Source organism: Macadamia integrifolia, chromosome 7 (assembly GCF_013358625.1).
Source record: "Macadamia integrifolia cultivar HAES 741 chromosome 7, SCU_Mint_v3, whole genome shotgun sequence".
NCBI lineage: Eukaryota > Viridiplantae > Streptophyta > Magnoliopsida > Proteales > Proteaceae > Macadamia > Macadamia integrifolia.
This window is the reverse complement of record NC_056563.1, coordinates 7,643,400-7,663,595: the sequence shown is the minus strand read 5'-3', so window position 1 is coordinate 7,663,595 and position 20,196 is coordinate 7,643,400. Positions and strand designations below refer to the sequence as shown.

Sequence of the window (20,196 nt, the reverse complement as noted above, 5' to 3'; positions counted from 1 at the left end):
TACTTTTAAAGGAGAAACCGAAAAAGTATTAAATACATGTACGCTTTTTTCTTGACAAATCCGTGTTACTCAATTTCTATTTTTCATCTTCGTTAATATTTTTTTACGAGATTTGGGACCAATGGAAACACACCATGAAGCATCAATTGGAGAGTCATTTTTTCAATTTTGCGCCCAATGTGTCTAGGTGAGGCCACGCTACCCATAGAGACCATTTTCCCAAAACTCATTGATGATTATATTTTACCCCGAAAATTTATTTTAACTACCAAGAAAAATTATATTTTCCCAAAAAAAGAAAACATTAACTGTGAAATGTGAATCCTCTCCTTTATAAGTCCGTAAAGAACAGAGACACCATCAAGCGAGAGACATTTGCTCTGTTCCTAACTGCAGCCTTCAAAGCTTTTGGTCATGGCGGCGGCGGCATCAACAACTTTAGCCTCGACCAGAACGCTAATCTCTTTACGAAACCAATCTCCCTTACTATGTATTCCTTCACGTCAAAATCTCGTGATCCCCATCACCTGTTCGATGAAAAGCTCCTTCAGACACCTATCTACATCTTCGTCAAAGTCTCCTATTATCCCTCTGTCCGCCACCACGACTAGTTCTCCCATCACATCTCCTACAACCGATGCCAACTTTCATGGCCTCTGCTACGTGGTGGGTGACAACATCGACACCGACCAAATCATCCCTGCCGAGTACCTCACCCTTGTCCCTTCCAAACCTGATGAATACCGCAAGCTCGGCTCTTATGCCCTCATTGGCCTTCCCTCTACATACCCAGTTCGCTTCGTGGAGCCTGGGGAGTTCCAGTCTAAGTACTCTATTGTCATCGCTGGTGACAATTTTGGTTGTGGATCGTCACGGGAGCACGCCCCTGTAGCGCTTGGGGCCTCTGGGGTAAAGGCTGTTGTGGCAGAGTCATACGCGAGGATATTCTTTAGGAATTCGGTTGCTACAGGGGAGATTTATCCATTGGAATCAGAGGTTAGGTTGTGTGAGGAATGTTCAACTGGAGATGTTGTTACTGTTGAGCTTGCTGAGTGCCGGTTAATTAATCACACGACCGGGAAGGAGTACAAGCTGAAGCATATTGGAGATGCTGGACCTGTCATTGAAGCTGGAGGGATTTTTGCTTATGCAAGGAAGACTGGGATGATCCCATCCGCCTGATTTCGACCTGAAATCTGGTACAGTTTCTTATGTTTTGCGATATTTTCTCTCTATTTGGCTAGTTTTAGTTAATATTGCTGTTATTGTTCTGTCGTTTGCTCTCTGAATGATGTTAGATTTGGGCATTCCTGAAGATTATCAATTGTTTTATATCTGGAGAAATAAGGTAGATGAGGCATTAGTGCTAAGATTAAAGATGCCTTAAGTTTAACAAGGGGTAGGCCGAAGATTACCTGGGAGAAGTGGTTAGAAAGAGATATGGATATGTTTAAGAATAAATTTGGCTTCAAATTGGGTTGAACGAAGAATTAGACTCATGTAGCCAACACCATTTAGTTCGGAGAAGGCTTCGTTGAGTTGAGCTGAGTTGAGTGAAAGAGTAAAGACAGAGGATATATTGGAAATGTATTTTCTTATGAAGGAATTTGGATTGTGCAGTTAGGGCAAAGCATATTATTTTCCTGTTCTTTCAGGTTTCCTACCTTCCTGGATATTTTTCTTGAGGAATTGGGATGAGATAATTTTTCGTTGCTAATTGGTAAAGGTGGGAGGAAGCAGTACTGGATGGTTCTCTAGTTTAGAAGTGAAAGCAAGAAAGTGGGGTATTCCTTGTTTTATAAAATATCGCAGTAAAATTCCAAGAACTATGGGCTCCTTGTTATATATATCACAGTAACATTCCTAGAACTATGGGGTCCTCGTTATAGATGTCACAGTAACATTCCAAGAACTATGGCAGATCATGACTTAACAGTAAATTAACTGTAAAAACTTGAGTTAAATTTTATGAAGAGCACCACCAGTAAAAGAAACTTCGTTTTCGGTGTAAATGGACAGAAATTCAGAAGTAGAAGCAATTAGTAACCAAACAGAGCAGACTAATTCCAACTGAGGGATTGACTCCCTTTAACTTTCATCTTTTTTTTTTTTTTTTTTTTTTTTTTTTTTTTTTTTTTTTTAAAATCTCATAACCATACCAGAAATAGTAAATCCTTTACAACTCAATCTTAGATTCCCACCCTATGTTACCATCATTAGGAAGTTAAAAACAAAGATACCCAGCTAAGGCGGCCACCCTGAAAATAATCTAATTGGAATCTGAAGAAACCAAAATATGTTAAAAAAACCCACAATAAAAGGAAAATCAATACTTCGAATGATATAAGAATCATAAGTTAACATAAAGAAATTGATCCAGCTTATGTTGCTCGTCATAGAAGTATCCCCACCCCACCCCACCCCCCAAAAAAAATGTTCTGCTAGGCTACCACTTCAGGATCTTTGCTGGCTATTAATCTTTTGTTGTTGCTCCCTGCTGTATAGATGAACCTAGTGTCATAGTGTGTCAAAGAATAACATGAACATGGTGAGGAATTTGACTGTGAGATGTCTTCCATGTTGAATGGTGACACATAAGGATCAGTAACTGGGATGGAGAAGAGGTTGCAGGTCAAGGGTTAGGATTTGCTGCTCCTAATACCAAGAAAATACTTATTTCAATAAATAAACTAGCAGTTGTTTGGCTTCTTTGCCAGAAGGCCTTTTAATATAGCTAGGTCTTAAAGGGCTAGTAAAATTAGAACAAGCAGAGTTATAAAAGTTTCACTGACCTTCTAATAAATATTCACATTATATTGCATGTCCATTCCACAACCTTGGGGGGAGGGCAGTGAATGTATATTAGTTATTATTGGTGAAAGAGCAATGTTTGTGATTGATTCCAAGACCAATGGCTGGTTATTGGATGGCTCTGACATCTGACATGGTCAGTGTTTTGGGATGAGTCTATGAAACGAAGGATTACGAAAGAGTTCTTGATACATAGTTGGCTAAAATTCTCTGTATAAATGGTGGGTACAATAATGTTCTTATTTGAACCACCCTTTTTAACCCCCATGACACTAGAAGCTGGCCTCTAGCCATTCATGCATTTCATGGAAGTAAAATTAAGACAGTTTTACCAAGACCAAGAGCTAAGGACTGACATCTTAATATTCTTGGATGATATGTGTAGGAGCTGACCCTGTGTTACCTGAATATGAAACTCCCCCCCCCCCCAACCAGTCTGTCCTTCTCTTCGTCTTCTTGTGTGCTAGTCCTTGCTATTATACCATAGCTTTTAATTATTTTGATTTGCTGGCTGTTTATTGGGATTCAGTTAAATCAATTGTTTGTTGGCAGGGTTTGGAAATTACAAGATTCTCAGAATCATGAATGTATAAGCAATGAGTGGATTTAAGTCATTTTCTTTCAAAACCTTGGGTTGAGAGCCTCTCCGTAACAGCCTTGCATTCGTAATGGAGCTGGTTTTCCTTTAATTGAGAAGTAAATAGGAGTTCAGCTTATGTAATGCTGTGTTTTGTTGTTCTAGTTTATATGTGGAACTTCCAGATTTAGATTTTTCAACTTTATGTTATTGAACTGTTGAGGTGCATTTGTTGCACTTGATTTTAGCTTGAGTAGCAATAAAATCTGATGGTTTCTATAGGACATGCCTGATTATTCAGGTAATGGACACAGGATTTGGAATTTCCTTTTTCTCTGTCAGTAATTGGATTTGAATTTGGATGTTGCTTTATCTACTCCATTATGTGACCTTCAGAAATAAGCATTGCAAAGAAAAGACCAAAAGAAGCAATAAAACAGAATATGAAGCCTATAATTGTGTTTCATCCATGTATTTGGAATTTGAGGAATACAGTTTTGGCTAGATATCCCATAAAAAACAAGATCTAACAAAATGTAAGCTTCCTCTCTTGGTTTCAAAGGATTCTAATCAAAGCTGCTTTCTTCCCATTTTTTGGGATCCCATTTTATTAAGGACATTAAGACCAGTGTTATGGGATTCACATTAAATTATAATTTCAACGGAGGGGGTGGTTCAAACTGAAGGGAATTCTCAGTGTAGGCCTGCATATGATTTCATGAAAGAATCTAGGAGTGGAAGAGCATATGCCTGACCAGTATGTGGATGTATGTGGATTAATGGGCCTTAAATTAAGCAACTGTTGAAGAAAACATTTCCCATAGATGAGTTGCTTGATGAGCTGCATTGGTCACAATTCTACTTAAGGCTATGTTTGGAAGCCAAGAAAGAAAAGAAAGATTTTAATTAGAGAAAAAAAAAATCATTGTGTAATTGTAATTTTTGTCTTATTATATTTTTTATATTTTTTTCTTTTCTTGGCTTACAAACATTACATAAAGTTCAATTTACGGGCTAGTGGCATCAAATCGGATCGAAGAGCACTTACCCAAGATGGTCATTTTATCATACGAGGAACCACTCAGTTTCTTGGTTATGTCATTTGGTTTAACCAATGCCCCATCTACTTTTCAAAGTTTAATGAATGACATTTTCTGATAATTCCATTGCAAATTTATTTGTGTTTTTAACCCCTTCCTTAGAACATGTTCAAGACTTGAAAATATTTCTATAAATTCTTTAGAAGCAACTGAGAGATGTGAGACAGTTTTCCTTCACCAAGTGGTGAAGTTCACCACTCCATCTTAGGATTCCCAACCCCTATAGGGTTTTGATACCCTTATGATGTCAATTTTGACAAAAAAGAGGACACAAAACGATATTTAATCTCTCGAACATGATTTTAAATAAAAAGAGAAGTTGAAACTTAGATGAATTAATTGTGATGGACTCATAATTAAACTGGTGATTAATTTCCAATATTTTGTCACTGAAAAGTCAAATATGAGTTGAATTAGAACAAGAACAGATCATCTGACCTTGAACCTAGCTGCATGGGTCTCATAATTTTTTATTTTTTATTTTTGGTACGAATGGTACTCCTATAATGCAATCAGTGAGGCAGAGGCAAATATATATATATATATATATATATACACTAACGTCTCACTTGAACAACCTCACGTGTTTGCCTGTTGAGTTCTTTTTTTAGGGTTACGGGATTGCCAGTTGAGTTCACTACAACTGTAATGGCATCAACTCAATGCATCCTCTGTGTCAAATGTAACAAATTATTTGATGACAGGAAAAAGTATTGAAGCGGACTTTGGAAGTGTGCTCCAAGACTTAAAAGTTAGCATAGGAGCACGACTAGAGTGTTCTGGAGATATGATGCGACTCAAAGGAACTGCAATTTGAGTCCAAATTACAGTTCGTGTTCTTCTCATTGACAAAGATATACATGCTTTTCCAAAGACAATATACTGCATACTCTTAGGTAGAACTGAAAATTCATACTCCATATATTGGCTAGCAAGATACTTGGTCAACAGCATTTGATGGACAACACCTCCCCACCCCCACAACCCAACCCCCCAAAAAAAAATTCTGCAGCAGTATGAGTATCATTAATATATTCAAAATACTGAAGACTGCATATGGTAGAAAGTAGAATTCATGATCAAAGTAATTTTAGTTAGTAGGTGTGCACTACATTAATCAATAAGATACCAACTAACTTCAGACCACAATCAATCACAAAATCTTTTGCCTTCAAGTCTCTCTATGAATTTAGTGCAAATCATCCAATTTTTCGAATAAGTTCCAAAGCAAGTCAAAGTATTATACAAGATGACGTGTTGGGAATGTAAGAACGCGAGTACGCGACAACTATGTTAAATTTATAATTATCGAATATTTTGAAGCAATACAAAGATGTATCATGTTGTATCATTGCAAATGACTTCCTTCTGACATCATTGCTACCCCTCCCTACTGGGAACAGAATGGGCATCAGAAATTGGAGAACTATGTTACAGGATTGAAAAGCCAACACATAGACCCATCATTATCAAACAGACAATTATGGAAAACAAGATTGTTTATTCAGACTTGATGCTGTGGTAGATATAGTGAACAAAAAGCAAAGAAGCAATGAAGCCAATGGTCCCAAGCATAAGAAAGAAACCATAACACATCAAAGCATTGTACCCAAAAAAGAATGATAACTGCAGGAAACTACTCATGCTTGATCGAGTGTAATAGTAGATGCAGTAGCCATACATGAAAATGGCAGTTGAGGCTGCACGTAAAAGAGACCTGCATCAGATACAAAGTGAGCTAAGTACAAGGAAGTGATACGCTTGCAAAAATAAAATAAGGGCTCTTAGTTTGGAAAAAATTGAAATAACTGAAGACCACTACTTATTAACCTAACCCCTCCCCAAACCTCCAACCCCTAAAAATGAGAAAAGAGGCTGCGGTATCTTACAAACCAAGCAACATCTTATTTGGCTGATGAATATAATCAAATGGATTTGCTACCTTGATTAAAGGACAAAGGGCTCAGAAGAGAAATGTACCTCCACCACCATTCATGGTCTTCTGCAGAAAGCTGAAGATAAGTCAACCCAATACTCAAGATTGCAGTGAGTACAATTAGGATGACAAACACAACTAGAAGAATGCCATAAACAGTGTAGATCTTGTGACCCCAAATGCTTGCACAGATGTAGTGTAACTCTATGAATATTGCACTAAATGGTACAAGGCCCCCAAGAAACATCTGTGCAGGGGTCTTCCTGAACCAAGCTAGTGGTTGAATCTCAGTTGGGAACCTCTTGGTAGCACAGGGTGCTTGAAATTCAGACCTTAACCTATAACGAAATATCCCACCCAAGGCAAATAATGGGATGCTGACCAGTGTCCATACGAGAAGCAGCACAACAATGGTGCCAAATGGAAGAGCAGATGTTGTCCTATAATATATGGAGACTGTATTAAGGATAGAAAATGTCACAAAGAGAGGACCAAAGTAGAGAACCCCAGCCAGAAGAACACTTTTTTCCTGCACAAAATAACATTGTTACACAGTTATGAGGCATAAAATATGTAAAATATGATCTTAAATTCTTACCCATCCACTTCCCAGGAACTGACTATGGAATGAAGAAGCAACATATCCAGCAATCACAGATGTAAGAGCATAAATCACAACAAGAGAGGACAAAAGAGCTCCACGGTTGTAAGGATAAAGCACACCCATAAATGCCAGTGCAAATAAAAACAAAACCCTGGAAGAAAGGTACACTTGTAGTTTGTAAAATTATATGAAAAAACATACCATTGGAAAAGGTGAAAATTCTAATACGGTTTGTGGATGGCATCACTGTTGATGCAGACGTCTTAAAGCAGGCAGGACCCAGTATTTGATGGGCCTCATTAAGGATATCAGTTTGTCTTAAAACTTACCTAGATAGTGAATATGGCCATCCAATGTTATCACGATTGTGTGAAAGTTTAGAGACCATATCTTACTGCATGTGTGCAGTACGTCTTGAAATGATGCATAACAACTTCCAATATGATACTCCATAAACATACATAGCTTAGAAATAAGTACCATTTTCTTTTTTTTTAAAATAACTCTGCAGAATAATAGCTTACAGAGAGAAGAGCTGTGTGCCACTGCCCAGGATAGCACATAATAGGGATATGTATGGAGGATATCTAAATACATCACCACGAATATGTTTCCAGCCAACCTCTTCCTTGTCTTCTTCTTTGTCTCCATGAGAATACCTGGAGTACAAGTTAGCTTTACATTATGCAGAGTCTGACAGAATGCCAACAGCCTATTTTAAATTTAAAGTAGTGTTTTCAAAGTGAAAGAATTAACAGAGAAAGGCATTACTTCGTCAGGTCACTCTTGAGGTTTCGCAGAAACAGAGCCGCAAGCATCCCCACCAATAGAAAAACAATAACAAGTGAGTTAATGATTGAGAACCAATGAATCTGTAGGTGCTGTGGCAGTCTAGAAGATCTTGAATATTTGCTCATCCGATTCTCAAACTGAGTTGAGCTTGCATTCCAAAAAACTGAATACGTGAAAGTGACTTTAGTTTCATGATCTTTGGTAACATCTACTGCATCAGTAGGGTCACTAAAAGCATGTACATCAATGATATGGTCCTCACTGTAAAGAACATCAAATTGAACATGTTTGAAGAGATAATATCGAGACTTCATCTCATCAGGGAACTCAGTCTCTTCAACCTTCCCGACAAATCCCCATAAAGGGAGATCATCATAGTACATCTGAAAGTAAAAATCATTCTTGATGGCATCCCTGAACTTTGCGACTTCATCCCTTGTCAGCGGCTTCTCGCAAAGGGTTTCTACAATTTTGTTCTCTCTAAATTTCAACACATACAGAGCATTTGTCAGACGGTCACCATTCAAAACTTCACCGAGTGATTCCTTCTTTTCAATTACCTGATCTGCAATCCATAAATTGTAAATCCTATCACCAAAGGCCTCATATGCTCAGAGAAATCACAGGAAACTTATGACCTTCGAAAATGATGCAGGCAACATGTACATGTAACTCTCAACATAAATCATCAAATTGAGGATCAACCCAGAAATCACCTCTTGGATGCTGTACAACTCGAAAGAACAGCAAATGGATTATATTCACCATCTTAGGTCATTAACTTTTGGGAGGGTCTGCAAGTTAATAGGTAAGCATTCAAAATAAACTCCATTAATTGAATGATAAGTGAGTTTGAGGATACAGCCCATCCAACAGGTAATCTCTGACTTGGGTTTTCCATGTTGATAGCATCTGTATTATTTAAAAAAAATTATTCCTCGAGTGTTTATCATATAAATTATTGTTGCATTGAACTTTGAAAGGCCAACCTGGGAGACAGAATGGCAGGTCATAGTAGTGATATGTCTCACTGCAAGACAAAAGCAATAAAATACAATAAAGATTAAGACGGAAATGGATTTTCTAAAAGAATATATCATCAAAATCTTCTGAAAACCCCGACCTTTGGCTACCATTAAATAAATATAGACACCATTCATATTTTACTGGCCTTTAGTTCTTTTTAATGTCAATTTCATCTAATTGTAAACAGTATTAATTGCACATGAGAAAAATATGTGAAAAAAATAAAATATGTCATGCATTTCCTATTGGGAGGCTCAAGGTTTTATACGGTGCAGAATGTGTGACTGAACAAAGAATGTTTACAACTCAAAATATTTGAACAACAGTAACAGCAAGCATTGGATCTCTTGGTGGATTCCATCTAACCCTAAAACCAATACAATAGAGACAAATTCTAGTAACTTCATTTTATGAAATAATCTTGCTGTTAATGATAATAATCAAGGCAATGTACAACAATTCAGTGGAACACCAAAACCATTTTATCTCATCCACAGTTAATACATGGTGCACACATGCAAGAAGTTGCTATTCAATTTTGAAGACTCTGTCCTGGCTTTATGAAAATCCATACATCATGTTAATTGCATGATAGAAAAACTTCCAGCACAGTTCTGCCAAAAAACGAAGCTCTGAACCCCCCCCCCAAAAAAAAAACCCTGTTGAACTAAAACTTGATAGGGTAAAAAGCATGAAGCTTGATCCATGCCAGGCTGTGACATACAAGCGACCAATGTCTAGTTCCTCCAAGTAAAATCTAAAGTTGAAACATAACTTCTCATGAACTTGATACTGAGAACTTACATTTACAAAAATGCAAACTAGCATGCCAAATATGCAAAAAATATCTCAAATTAGTAGAAAAACCAACAGAAAAGGATCCGACAAGATCCTAAAAGAAAGCTACGAGTACGAGACTGTCTACTTTTTCAGGCTGGCTGATGTAGATAAATCACTTGGGCTTATTTTATTGCAAATAAGCCTTGGGTTGTGTTATGTATGTATTGGGCCTTTGATCCCATAGGTTTTCTTTGAAATGGGCCACTTTAACGGGTCTAAAATATGGGTAGAAGGTAAGAAAACGGGATTTATATTCAATGTTTTCATTTAAATTGTTTAATTCAATAAAGGCCCATGGGGCCCATCGAGTGTAATGTCCTATATGGACTATTAGTTAGTCAATCGTACTCCATGTTGGAGTTAGAAGTCTTGTCCTAATTCTATTTGAAGTCTTAGTTATAGTAGGAGTGTCTAGTCCTATTTGGAAACTAGCTCCTAATCAAGGTATGATTGTAATTCTGTCCTCTTTAAATAGAGGAACCTATGCACTGATATTTCTTAGATTTGAAAAAAGAAGATTTGCAATCAATTACCTAGAGCAGCCGGGATAGCTGTGGATGAGAGGCCCGGGCCGAGATAGCCACCTCCTCTCCCACTTCCCTTGTTTCTTCTTTATTTTAAGAGAAAATTGCAACGCCACCCCTTGAACTTTGCCTTCTAATCAACGCTCACCCTTTTACTTTTCGAAATGACTCAAACACCCTCTCTACATTTAAAAAATGACAAATTCATCCCTACCGTTAGCTTTCCCTGTTAAGTGATGAAAGAGTTGTTAATTTTTTGTTAAATAACCAAAATATCCCCCACTTAATGTGACATTACATGTTTGTCCTTGGCTTTAATTAGAAAGCTGAACAAGCCATCTAATTCCTAAAACCTCAACCTAGAAGAGAAGAAGCCCTCGATCAGGAAACATCCTGCAAGTTGGTTGAGGAACCCTGCTGCTCCCACCTTCAATCTCTCTCCCATCGAGCATCAACTGATTGTTGGATTCTTCCCCTTCAATTGATTCCTAGGACTTGAGACTGTTCTTCTCTAATGCCCCTTCATTCTCTCTATGAAAGAGAAAATCATGACGCCTATTAGGCCTGCACCAGAGGAATTTGGGCCTAGAAGACAGCCAGACAGGTAATCCGTCAATGGATCATAAGGCTAGGAAGACGGATCAGCAGCAGAAATATTCTCTTGGTCCAAATCAGAAACCCTAGAGGATATTTTTGGGGTCAGCCTTGAATAGTTGAATAGCGATCTAGATTATTATAACCCACATCTGCATAAGCCATCCTACGATTTGAGACGGGGGATTTCTCGACATGGCTAGCAGAGATAGTCACTCTACTCGCTCCAGATTGTTCATTCAGCTCGCCCAAGATCTTTTTGGAAGACACAGCCTTGGAAGCAGTGGAAATAGTGTGTGACATGAAATGCTTTGGACTCTGCAATTTTGAGCCCATTTGGTGAGCGCTCTGATCGTTCTCGTTAATCATTCTCACATCGTTGGAATAGCAAGTTCTTAGTTGAAGATCTAGAATATTGAAGGAAGAGAGTTTCAGAGAAAGAAAAGAAAAAAAAATACAGTGAACAGCTCAAGATTTTAGAAGGAAAATAACAAAAAAGGCAAAAAGGAGAAAGAAGCAACAAATAAAAGAAGAAAATTAGAGAGAAATCTTACCAAGTGAAGAAAGCTTTGGAATTGCAAAAAGTTTGGTTGAGGGAGATGATGAATAATTCTTCTTGAAACCATCCATATTCTGATTTTCTTTTCAATTTTTCTTTTTCTTCCCCTTTCTTCTCTCTAATGGAGATCTTCCGCCCTCTTTCTTCATCTGATTTTGTAATTTACTTCAGGAGAGATGGCCACTTTGAGTACAAGAATCAATTGAAGGGGAAGAATCCAACCAATCAGTTGATGCTCAATGAGAGACAGATTGAAGGTTGGAGCAGCAGGTTCCTCAACCAACTTGCAGGACGTTTCCTGATCAAGGGCAAACATGTAATGTCACATTCAGTGGGGGGGTATTTTAGCCATTTAATAGAAAAACTAACAGTTCTTCATCACTTAACAGGGAAGACTAACGGCAGGGATGGATTTGTTATTTTTTAAATGTAGAGGTGTCTGAGTCATTTCGAAAAGTACAGGGGAGGGCATTGATTAGAGGGCAAAGTTCAGGGGGTGGCATTGCAATTTTCTCTTATTTTAATCACTTTATTTCCTTTCTATTTTCTGTTTACTGTTATTAGAAGTTCAGACCTATTAAAACATTCAAAATCAGAATCGGCCAGCCAAAGAGTTCTTGTTCTTAAAGCCAATTGACCCTCATTGCTACCCAAGTTTGAGATCTAATCTGTAGATCCTTTAGAGGATTGGTTCTATACTCTAAGAAGATCAATCGATCCTCTCTTGAAGGTTATTTGAAGAAGACAAGCTGTTGTTCCTACAGAATTCTTCACATTCTCTCTCCTCGGTTTGAAAATCAAGAAAGCGCATAACTCCATAACCAACCGTCAAAAGCTCTTCATATTTGGGGGTTTTTGTACCCTTGGTGGGCGCTACAATCAACCAAATTTGTAGCTCAATTGGAGCCCTACAGACCTAGCTGGACCTTTCTCTCTCCAGCTCTATAGCAGGTCTTTCTCTCTCCTATCGGGTTGGGTTTTGAGCTGGTTTTGCTCCTGTATGGGTATTGTATCCTTGGGGGTTTATTTGATAGTCTTATTTCTCTATTTATTGGTCTTATTTGTATTGTTTGGGGTTATAAACTGCTGGGGTAGTTTCTTGTAATCTACTTCTGCATTGTTGGCCCTCAGCAGCAACACACTAAACCTAGCTGGAAGGAACTGAGAGCAAATAAAAGACTTCAATATGCTGAGAATGGAAGTTATATTTCAACATTGGGGTCTCAGTGTTTGTTTTCCTTGAAATTCTGTTACTTATATTTTATCGTATCTTGGCGGGATTAGGTAAGATGTTATATGTTAAGGACTACTAATTAATATTGCAAGGGGTATTTGACCCATATGTACCATGTATACTCATGTCGATAGCTTGTCTTTGTGGGTTTCTTAGTGTATCTTTTAGTTAGTTTATGTTTCCTGCTTTAAGTGTAATTCAGTTTCCTTTTGTGCCTAGGACAGGAAGCTTTTAGCTTTCCTATAGGTTGTAATCTTTCCATTATATATTGAAACGAGGTGAGCTTTAATATTTAACCGACTTCTTCTTCTTCTTCTTCTTCTTCTTCTTCTTCTTTTGTTGTATTGCTGGTTTATTAGGCACAATACTGTTACATGGTATCAAAGCTCTAATAAGCCAGTAATTGATCCTCCCTTCAAACAGGGGGACAAGTCATTGAATGTGTACTTCAGTGTTTACAAGTATATTATTGAAAAACTCCAGATTCGTCAACCTCTTACTACTAATCTCGAGAAGTTGAAGAATCAAAGGGTTGAATTTCACGTTGCCAAGTTTCTGGCTGGTCTCCACCTGACCAACAATCGGTTAAAATTCAATTTCTAACTGGAAGAAGGTGCCTTCACTTAATGAAGTATTTTCTCGCTTCATCGTTGGGTTACCTTCCTGAGTTAATTCCTCTCCTTTGCTTAAGGACAGTTCAGCATTCTTTGACGGTCAAGGTCATGATTCCACTTGTTCAGGAAGGGGATGTGGCCAATGGCGTGGTTGTGGCTCCAGTGGTCACGGAACAGGTGGACAATTTACTGATAAATCTTCCCTCCAGTGTTCTTTTTGCGGCAAAAGCCCAACCACACTGTTGATACATGTTGGGCAAAACACAAACGACCAGAGTGGGCAAATGAGTTAGCTAACACTGCCATAACTGAGAATTCTACATAGAGGGTATCTTCTGATGACACCACTATGGCATCTGCATATGGGGTTTCTTCCACTGTTTCTGTGCTTACGGATGATTACAATCAAACTCCCCGGCATCTCCAACAGCTTGAGACTTTTGCATCCACTTCTACAGCCACTTTAGTCCACATAGGTACATCAGCCTTTCTATCCACCATTTCTTCCACTCCATGGATTATTGGTTCTGGTGCTTCCACTCACATGACTGGTAAGTTTGAATTATTTTCTTCATTGTCCAAAGTTCATGCTTCTTCTCTAGTCATTCTTGCTAATGGCTCTTCCACCAATGTGCTTCTCCTACTTCATGGTACAATATCTTCCACTTCATCCATGACTTTGCCATCTGTTTTACCTGTTCCCCAGTTACTATTAAGTCTTTTACTATTAGTTAACTGACTAAATCCCTTAACCATTATGTTACTTTCTACCCTTCTTACTGTGTTATTTAGGACCTTTAGACAAGGAGGACAACTAGTGGAGGGCTTGAGCAGATTGGACTCTACTACCAGGATAGCACTGGACCTTCTACTGTTGCTACTACATCTACCAGAGGGCCATCACCGTTTCAATGGCATGTTTACCTGTCTAACATAGACAAGTAAAAGAAAAGAAAATAAATCCTGTAACACTTGTCTAACATAGCCAATGTAGTGTTAAAAGTTAGGCCATACAAAGTTGAACTGTGTTTGCCAAGACTTAGATGTCATGCTTCAATATTTTCTTGATATACAAGAGATCTAATCTAGTGAAAGAACAAAGCAAAGAACTCGATAGCCAAGGAGAACAGGAAACCCAGATTCTGATCTCTGATACATTCCCACCAGCAGATACATGCATAAAATGTGTATGAAAAAATGAAATATGGTTTGACTTTAGGGATGAGTATCTTTAGGTTCCCAGGCCCTCTTGCTGGTAATTCCAAAGTTCTACTCTCAGCAAGGAGAGCAACTGGATTGAATAAAAAAGGAGGATAGATTTGGTGTATGGAGGAGGCAGTGTTGGGTTAATGGGTTTGATATCTCAGAGAGTTTACAATGGAGGTTGCCATGTTCTTGGGTATGTAAAGAACTAGCCCCAGAGAAAAAAACAGAAAAAAAAAATTTTTTTGGTTCTTTTTTTTTTTTTTTTTTTTTGGGGGGTGGGGAGGGGGTTAGGTTTCCCATTAATCAATTGATTTCTGGTCACTTTGATGTATTAATTGTTGTTTTTTCCCAGTTTGTTTAGATAATGGTATGATTCATGAAAACGAGTAGGTCATACACCCCCTGGGCCCCAACAAAAAGCAGTGGCTGAACGAAAAAACAGACCCTTACTTGAAATTGCTCGTTCTCTTATGATTCGTATACATGTTTCAAAACATTTTTTGGTTGTGTTTGCTTTGTTCATATTTTGCAACTCCATGTTGAAAAACTGGCACCTCGTGCGGTAAAGTGTATCTTTTTAGGTTATTCTCAGACCCTAAAAGAGCTTCAAGTGTAATAATCCTACTACCCGTAAGTAGTATGTCACAATACTACTACTGCTTTGAGAAACTTCGTTTTATTCACCTACTACTCCTGCTCCTCCTCCTCCCAGTGCAGCTATTGATCATAATACTCCTATGCCTATTATTGTGCCTCTTGGCGATCCTCCTCCTCACGTACCTCCCCAACAAGTGTGTACTTTATACACAATGAAAGAAGACTGTCATTTACTCCGGCTCCAGACTCTGCTCTACTCTCCACACAGTCTAATCCTGCTGAGGTTCCTCCTCCTGACTTACCAATTGCCCTTCACAAAGGCACTTTGTACCGAAAAGTAGCATTAGGTATATTGTCCCTCTTACCAATTTCCCAATGCAAACTACGGAGAGAAGAACAACCAAACACAGACAGAGGGATAAAGCTTGTCTCTCTTGTCGCTTCCTATATACAGAAAAGAGCCCAAGATGTCTTAGTTGCGATGAACTCCAAATAATTCCACTTCATCTCATCCACTCTGTACTTCTTATCTCTATTTTAAGATTTCACTGTAATATACCACCTATAAAATCTAAATAACAATCTACATTATCCTATTCTCTAATTTTATTCTTTTCCACTAAAACTGTTCATTTCCCAACCTCCCAGTGCATTGCTAATCAAATATTTAAGAACCACCACTACTGATGAATGAGAAAAGAAGAAGTACAAGGTGATTCTGCTACATCGGACCAGAGAATACAAACAGCAGTAGTACTAGTAATGCAATAACAACAGTAGTAATCAAGATTTAGCTGTTCTTAAGGGCCGGAATATAAAAATACATAAACATCTGGATTACTTGCAATATCAAATTATGAGCAAAACCACCAATTTATTAGGTTTTATCCCAAAATGTTGATCAATGGAACTGAAAAGTTGGAACAAAATTTAGAACTCAAAGTGAGAGGGGATCGCAATCAAGAATTGGAACAGATAAGAAAACCCAAGTGGGAGATTATAGAAGAAATGTACCTCGGATTATTCAACGGGCCAACCTTGTTGACGAACAAGGGAACAACATCTCCGACACTATAGCGGTGATTCTCCGGCGTAGATCTTGCAGGTTGGTACGATATAACGAGAAATGTGAAGATCAGGAAGATAAGGAATCGAGACAATATAGTAAACATTGTTGCTTGCAGCAGAGAACGGAGGAGAGAGAGAGGTCTTAAATAGGTCTTTCCTTTTGTTTGGGGGTTGGTGTGGGTGGGGGGGAGAAGTCGGAGGGATGGGCGAGGTGTGTTAAAGAATAGATGTTACTAATGAAGTCGTGAAAAAAAATGGAAACAAAATTGTAAAGTATAATCCTCGGTATCATGCGTTTATTCACACAAATCTTAATTTGTCTTAATCATCTGAGCAACCCACGGATGAATTAGATGACTTAATCAATAAAAAGTGCAATTTTAGAAGGAATATTCACAGTTTAATTGCAACTTGAAATTGATGTTAGAGGAAGGGGAGATAGTTGATAGTTTCGAAGTTGGTTATTATTGGGCTAACTAGTTCATCTTATTGGTTTGGTGGTAAGCTTTAGTCAAGCTTTTCAGCCTAAAATTGACCCAAACAAAGACCAAACCAAACACTAAAAATAAAAAAATAAAAAAGACCAATTAACCAAATGGTAAATTTATTTTAGATTAAAATGGATGATTTTGAGTTGGCCCAAGTTTTGATACCCCATGTGTGATTATATATTTTTTTTAATGTAAAATAAAAGAAAATTTCATTGAAAGAGGAAATTACTTACATCATCTGATAGGGGTGTAAGTTTGGCCTTGATTGCCCAAATCCGCCCTTGGCCCACCCTGAACCCAGCCCTGATTTTTTTACTCTGAGTTTAGGCCTTGGTTTTGGCCCTACCCGACCCTAGTTTTTGTCCCTGATGTTGACTTTGGATTTTTATTTTCTTATGATGTTCACCTATTTGTTTAACATAATAAGGGTTTTAAGATATTCGGATTGTTTGCCTTATTAGGATGATCACTTTGTTTATCATGACAAATAATTAAAAAATTTTGGATTATTTGCTTTCTTATGATGATCTCCTATTTGTTTACCATAATAGTTGGAGTTATTTATATTGTTTGAATGTTTGTTTTATGATCTTCTCCTCATGACAAGTAATTTGTGATTTTGTGTTTTTTATCTTCTCTTTATTATGAATATTTTTTATCTTTTAATTATTTCATATTTTGTAAGGTCAGGGTCAGGTATACCCGGCTCTTGATGGCAAACTAGGGTCAGGGCTAGGGCCAATCAGCTCTATCCCGGCCGAACCCTAAAAAATCATGGCCAATCAGGGCGGGTAAGGGTTGGACTGAACCCTGAAGGGTTAGGCCTCGATCAAAGTTTTGCGGCCCTGAGTAAGGGTCAGGGCGGGTTTAGGCCCACTTAAAGGGGCTCAGGGTTGGGCTAGGGTTTTAAGAAGCCCGGCCCAACCCGACCCTGTTGCACCCCTACATCATCAAATGTTTGGATATCTAAAAAATTTGTTCCCCTATGCATGGCTAGATAAGCCAAATGTTTAATAAAATATACCACATTGTTAGTAGGTTTGAAACAAAAGTTAGTAAAAACAGAGGGTGTCATAGACTTCGAGGAATAATGAAACATAGCTCCAAGGCCATATTCCGATGTCAGCATTAACAACCAAAAATTGTAGATCTTAGCAAGACCACATCCGTCTTCCTTAGTGCACTTCAATCTGTGGAGCAAACTTCTTGAACCTATTTCAGTACAATTTCCTGTCATCATGTAATCAATATTAATTATAATTATTATCACCTTAAAAAAGATCCCTCGTGCCCAGCCTGCAACCTTATCACCATTGTTAGAAAAACTACAACAATCCAAGATAGGATAATCGAGAACAAGAAGATTCAGATTGATCACTTGCTTCTGAAGAAAAGGGGTTGGGTCTTGTGATTCGCCGATACTTTAGTATCGTGATGAAGACTGACATCCAAGACCCAACGATTGATGTTTATTGAGATGATGCTTAATGGTTTGGGCCTTACCTTGGATCTTGAGACTTGGTCTCTATAAGTCCAAATGAAGTAACAAGTGAATAGAGAGATGCTAAAGAATGTATGCTTATCTTTTCAAGGAATGAAATTGGAATTAAACAAATACACAATTAGATTATCGAAATAACTATTGTGTGAAATCTTGTTGTAACCTTATTTTCTTGCCTTTTTAGTTTATTATTATTATTATATATATATATATATATATATTCAACGAGAGTAAAATAATCCCGATATTTTACGTGCCACTCGAAATACTTGCAAAACAATGACACTCTTGATAATGACATAATGGTAAAATCCACTTTTACTCTTTATTTGACGAACTTTAAGGTATAGACAAAGGAATAATCAAAAGAAGGTTACACTTCTATTTATTTATTATTATTATTTTTTACTTTTATTTTTATATTTTATATATATATATATATATATATTTTTTTTTTTTTTTTGTGAAGAGAATTTATTACACAAGAAAAGAAGTGTCATTACAATCTGCCCTAAGAAAAATGCAGCTAAAGAGCAAAAGGGGGAACCAAAATAAAGAAGAGGAGATAGAGGGTTACACTTCTAAGTTCACCACTTTGGTGACAATAAGAAGCTCCTTTTATATATATATATATATGATTTGAAAGTGCCTAACTATTCTGTCAATCTCAAGAGTCGCTATTTTCTTTCATGATGTTCAAGTATACGAGTGAAATGACAAGATTTATCCTATTTGAAAGAAGCATCAAGGGAAAAAAAAAAGTGTGGGAATATTGTTTTAACCAGTATTATTTTTTATGGTTTTAACATGTCTGTTTAGTGTTGATTGTGGAATGACAGATGCAACCATAGAGATTAACTGAGCGATGCGGCAAAACCCCATGAAAATAATCTGAATGTTTTGTTAGCACCATTTGAAAGGTAAATACAATTAGTGAAAATCTATGTGCAGGATTGTACATGATAGTGGACATAGGCCAAAGAAAAAAAAAAAAAAAAAAAAAAAAAAAGTGGACAACAACATCTAAATCCAATTCACCCTTTCTTGGATTGTTACATATATGGTCTAACAAGTGATATCAAATCGGGTTTTGTTCACAAAGACTTGACCTTGTGAAGAGATATGGTTACCATAAGCTTTTCAACCCACATGGAGTGGTTTAGTCACCCATGCTCTTTTCTTCAACGGCAACAACTATGCTCATTGAGAGGATGAGAATATTTATATAGTCATTTGATCATGAATTATCGGAATCCATTGTTCGAGAATACAATGGACCAAATTTCCGATAGAAGGCGTGATCATGAATTATGAATTTCACTTCTTTCTAATAAACTAATTCACATTATGTATTTAGGGCTTATTTGATCAATATGCATATCAATTTAGATCAAACGTTCTTGATCATTTATTACTCTCAAACATTTCAGCATAGAGCCATCTTGTGGTGGGATCCCTTTGAATGGTAGATCGTAGACATTTAGGCACCTCCCCATTGTAAGTAGAATAAGTCATATGATGTCCACATACACTATGCAACAAAATTGATTTGGGCCAAGTTTTTTAAAACCCAAGCCCAACCCTAGGTCCCAAGGTTTAGCTGGGTTAACCCAAACATGGCTTAGCCCGAGGGTAAGTTGGAATATCTCAACCTAGGCCCAGACATACCGAACTTAGGCGGGATGGAATTAGCTTTGTTACAAACCAAAAAAATAATTAGCTTTGAAATGTCCACCATCTCTCCCTCTTATTTATAAATTATCATTCTCTTGTTTTCTTCTTAGGTTTTCAATGTGGAATACAAATTAGTGCATTTTAGAGCCCTATTTGTTTGACTGAAAGGGGTGAGAAACTTGCATTTGTTTCCCACAAGCCATCACAAATACGAATATTTGTATAAGTGGGTGGGAAACTTACCATACAATGTCATTTAAGCCAATAATTGTTGTTTGTTGATGTGGCACTTAACTTTTCTCAACCCACTCACTTCCAAAGTCTTCATAATTTTTTTTTTGTGTTTATCTCTTCCTCCTTCTATTTCCTCTCTTTTTCATAGAATCCCACCCCACTAAAAATTACATATTATATTATTTCCTTTCCTTTCATTTATTTGTCAACCTAA

At 37.4% G+C, this 20,196-nt stretch overlaps 2 protein-coding genes across 5 annotated transcripts; one reads left to right on the top strand and one right to left on the bottom strand.

The window, feature by feature from the left end:
• The first annotated feature begins 338 nt into the window (after window positions 1–338).
• LOC122083292 (3-isopropylmalate dehydratase small subunit 1-like) lies at window positions 339–3,672 on the top strand. Its single transcript, XM_042651048.1, has 2 exons — window positions 339–1,199; window positions 3,364–3,672. Exon 1 carries the CDS (start codon window positions 415–417, stop codon window positions 1,180–1,182), a length of 768 nt encoding a protein of 255 aa, XP_042506982.1. The 5' UTR covers window positions 339–414; the 3' UTR covers window positions 1,183–1,199; window positions 3,364–3,672.
• A 2,094-nt stretch (window positions 3,673–5,766) lies between these two features.
• LOC122084452 (transmembrane 9 superfamily member 2-like) lies at window positions 5,767–16,290 on the bottom strand. Of its 4 annotated transcripts, XM_042652699.1 has the most exons (9): window positions 16,029–16,168; window positions 11,359–11,661; window positions 8,810–8,850; window positions 8,537–8,732; window positions 7,800–8,385; window positions 7,553–7,687; window positions 7,023–7,179; window positions 6,469–6,953; window positions 5,767–6,205 (listed from the first exon to the last, which is right to left on the bottom strand). In XM_042652699.1, the coding sequence occupies exons 4-9, from the start codon at window positions 8,586–8,588 to the stop codon at window positions 5,989–5,991; spliced, it is 1,632 nt and encodes a 543-aa protein (XP_042508633.1). In that variant the 5' UTR covers window positions 8,589–8,732; window positions 8,810–8,850; window positions 11,359–11,661; window positions 16,029–16,168; the 3' UTR covers window positions 5,767–5,988. The 4 variants fall into 4 exon arrangements, with proteins under 4 accessions (XP_042508633.1, XP_042508634.1, XP_042508631.1 ...); XM_042652700.1 differs by lacking the exon at window positions 11,359–11,661 and having other exon boundaries at window positions 16,029–16,129; XM_042652697.1 differs by lacking the exons at window positions 8,537–8,732; window positions 11,359–11,661 and having other exon boundaries at window positions 16,029–16,290.
• Window positions 16,291–20,196: the final 3,906 nt, after the last annotated feature.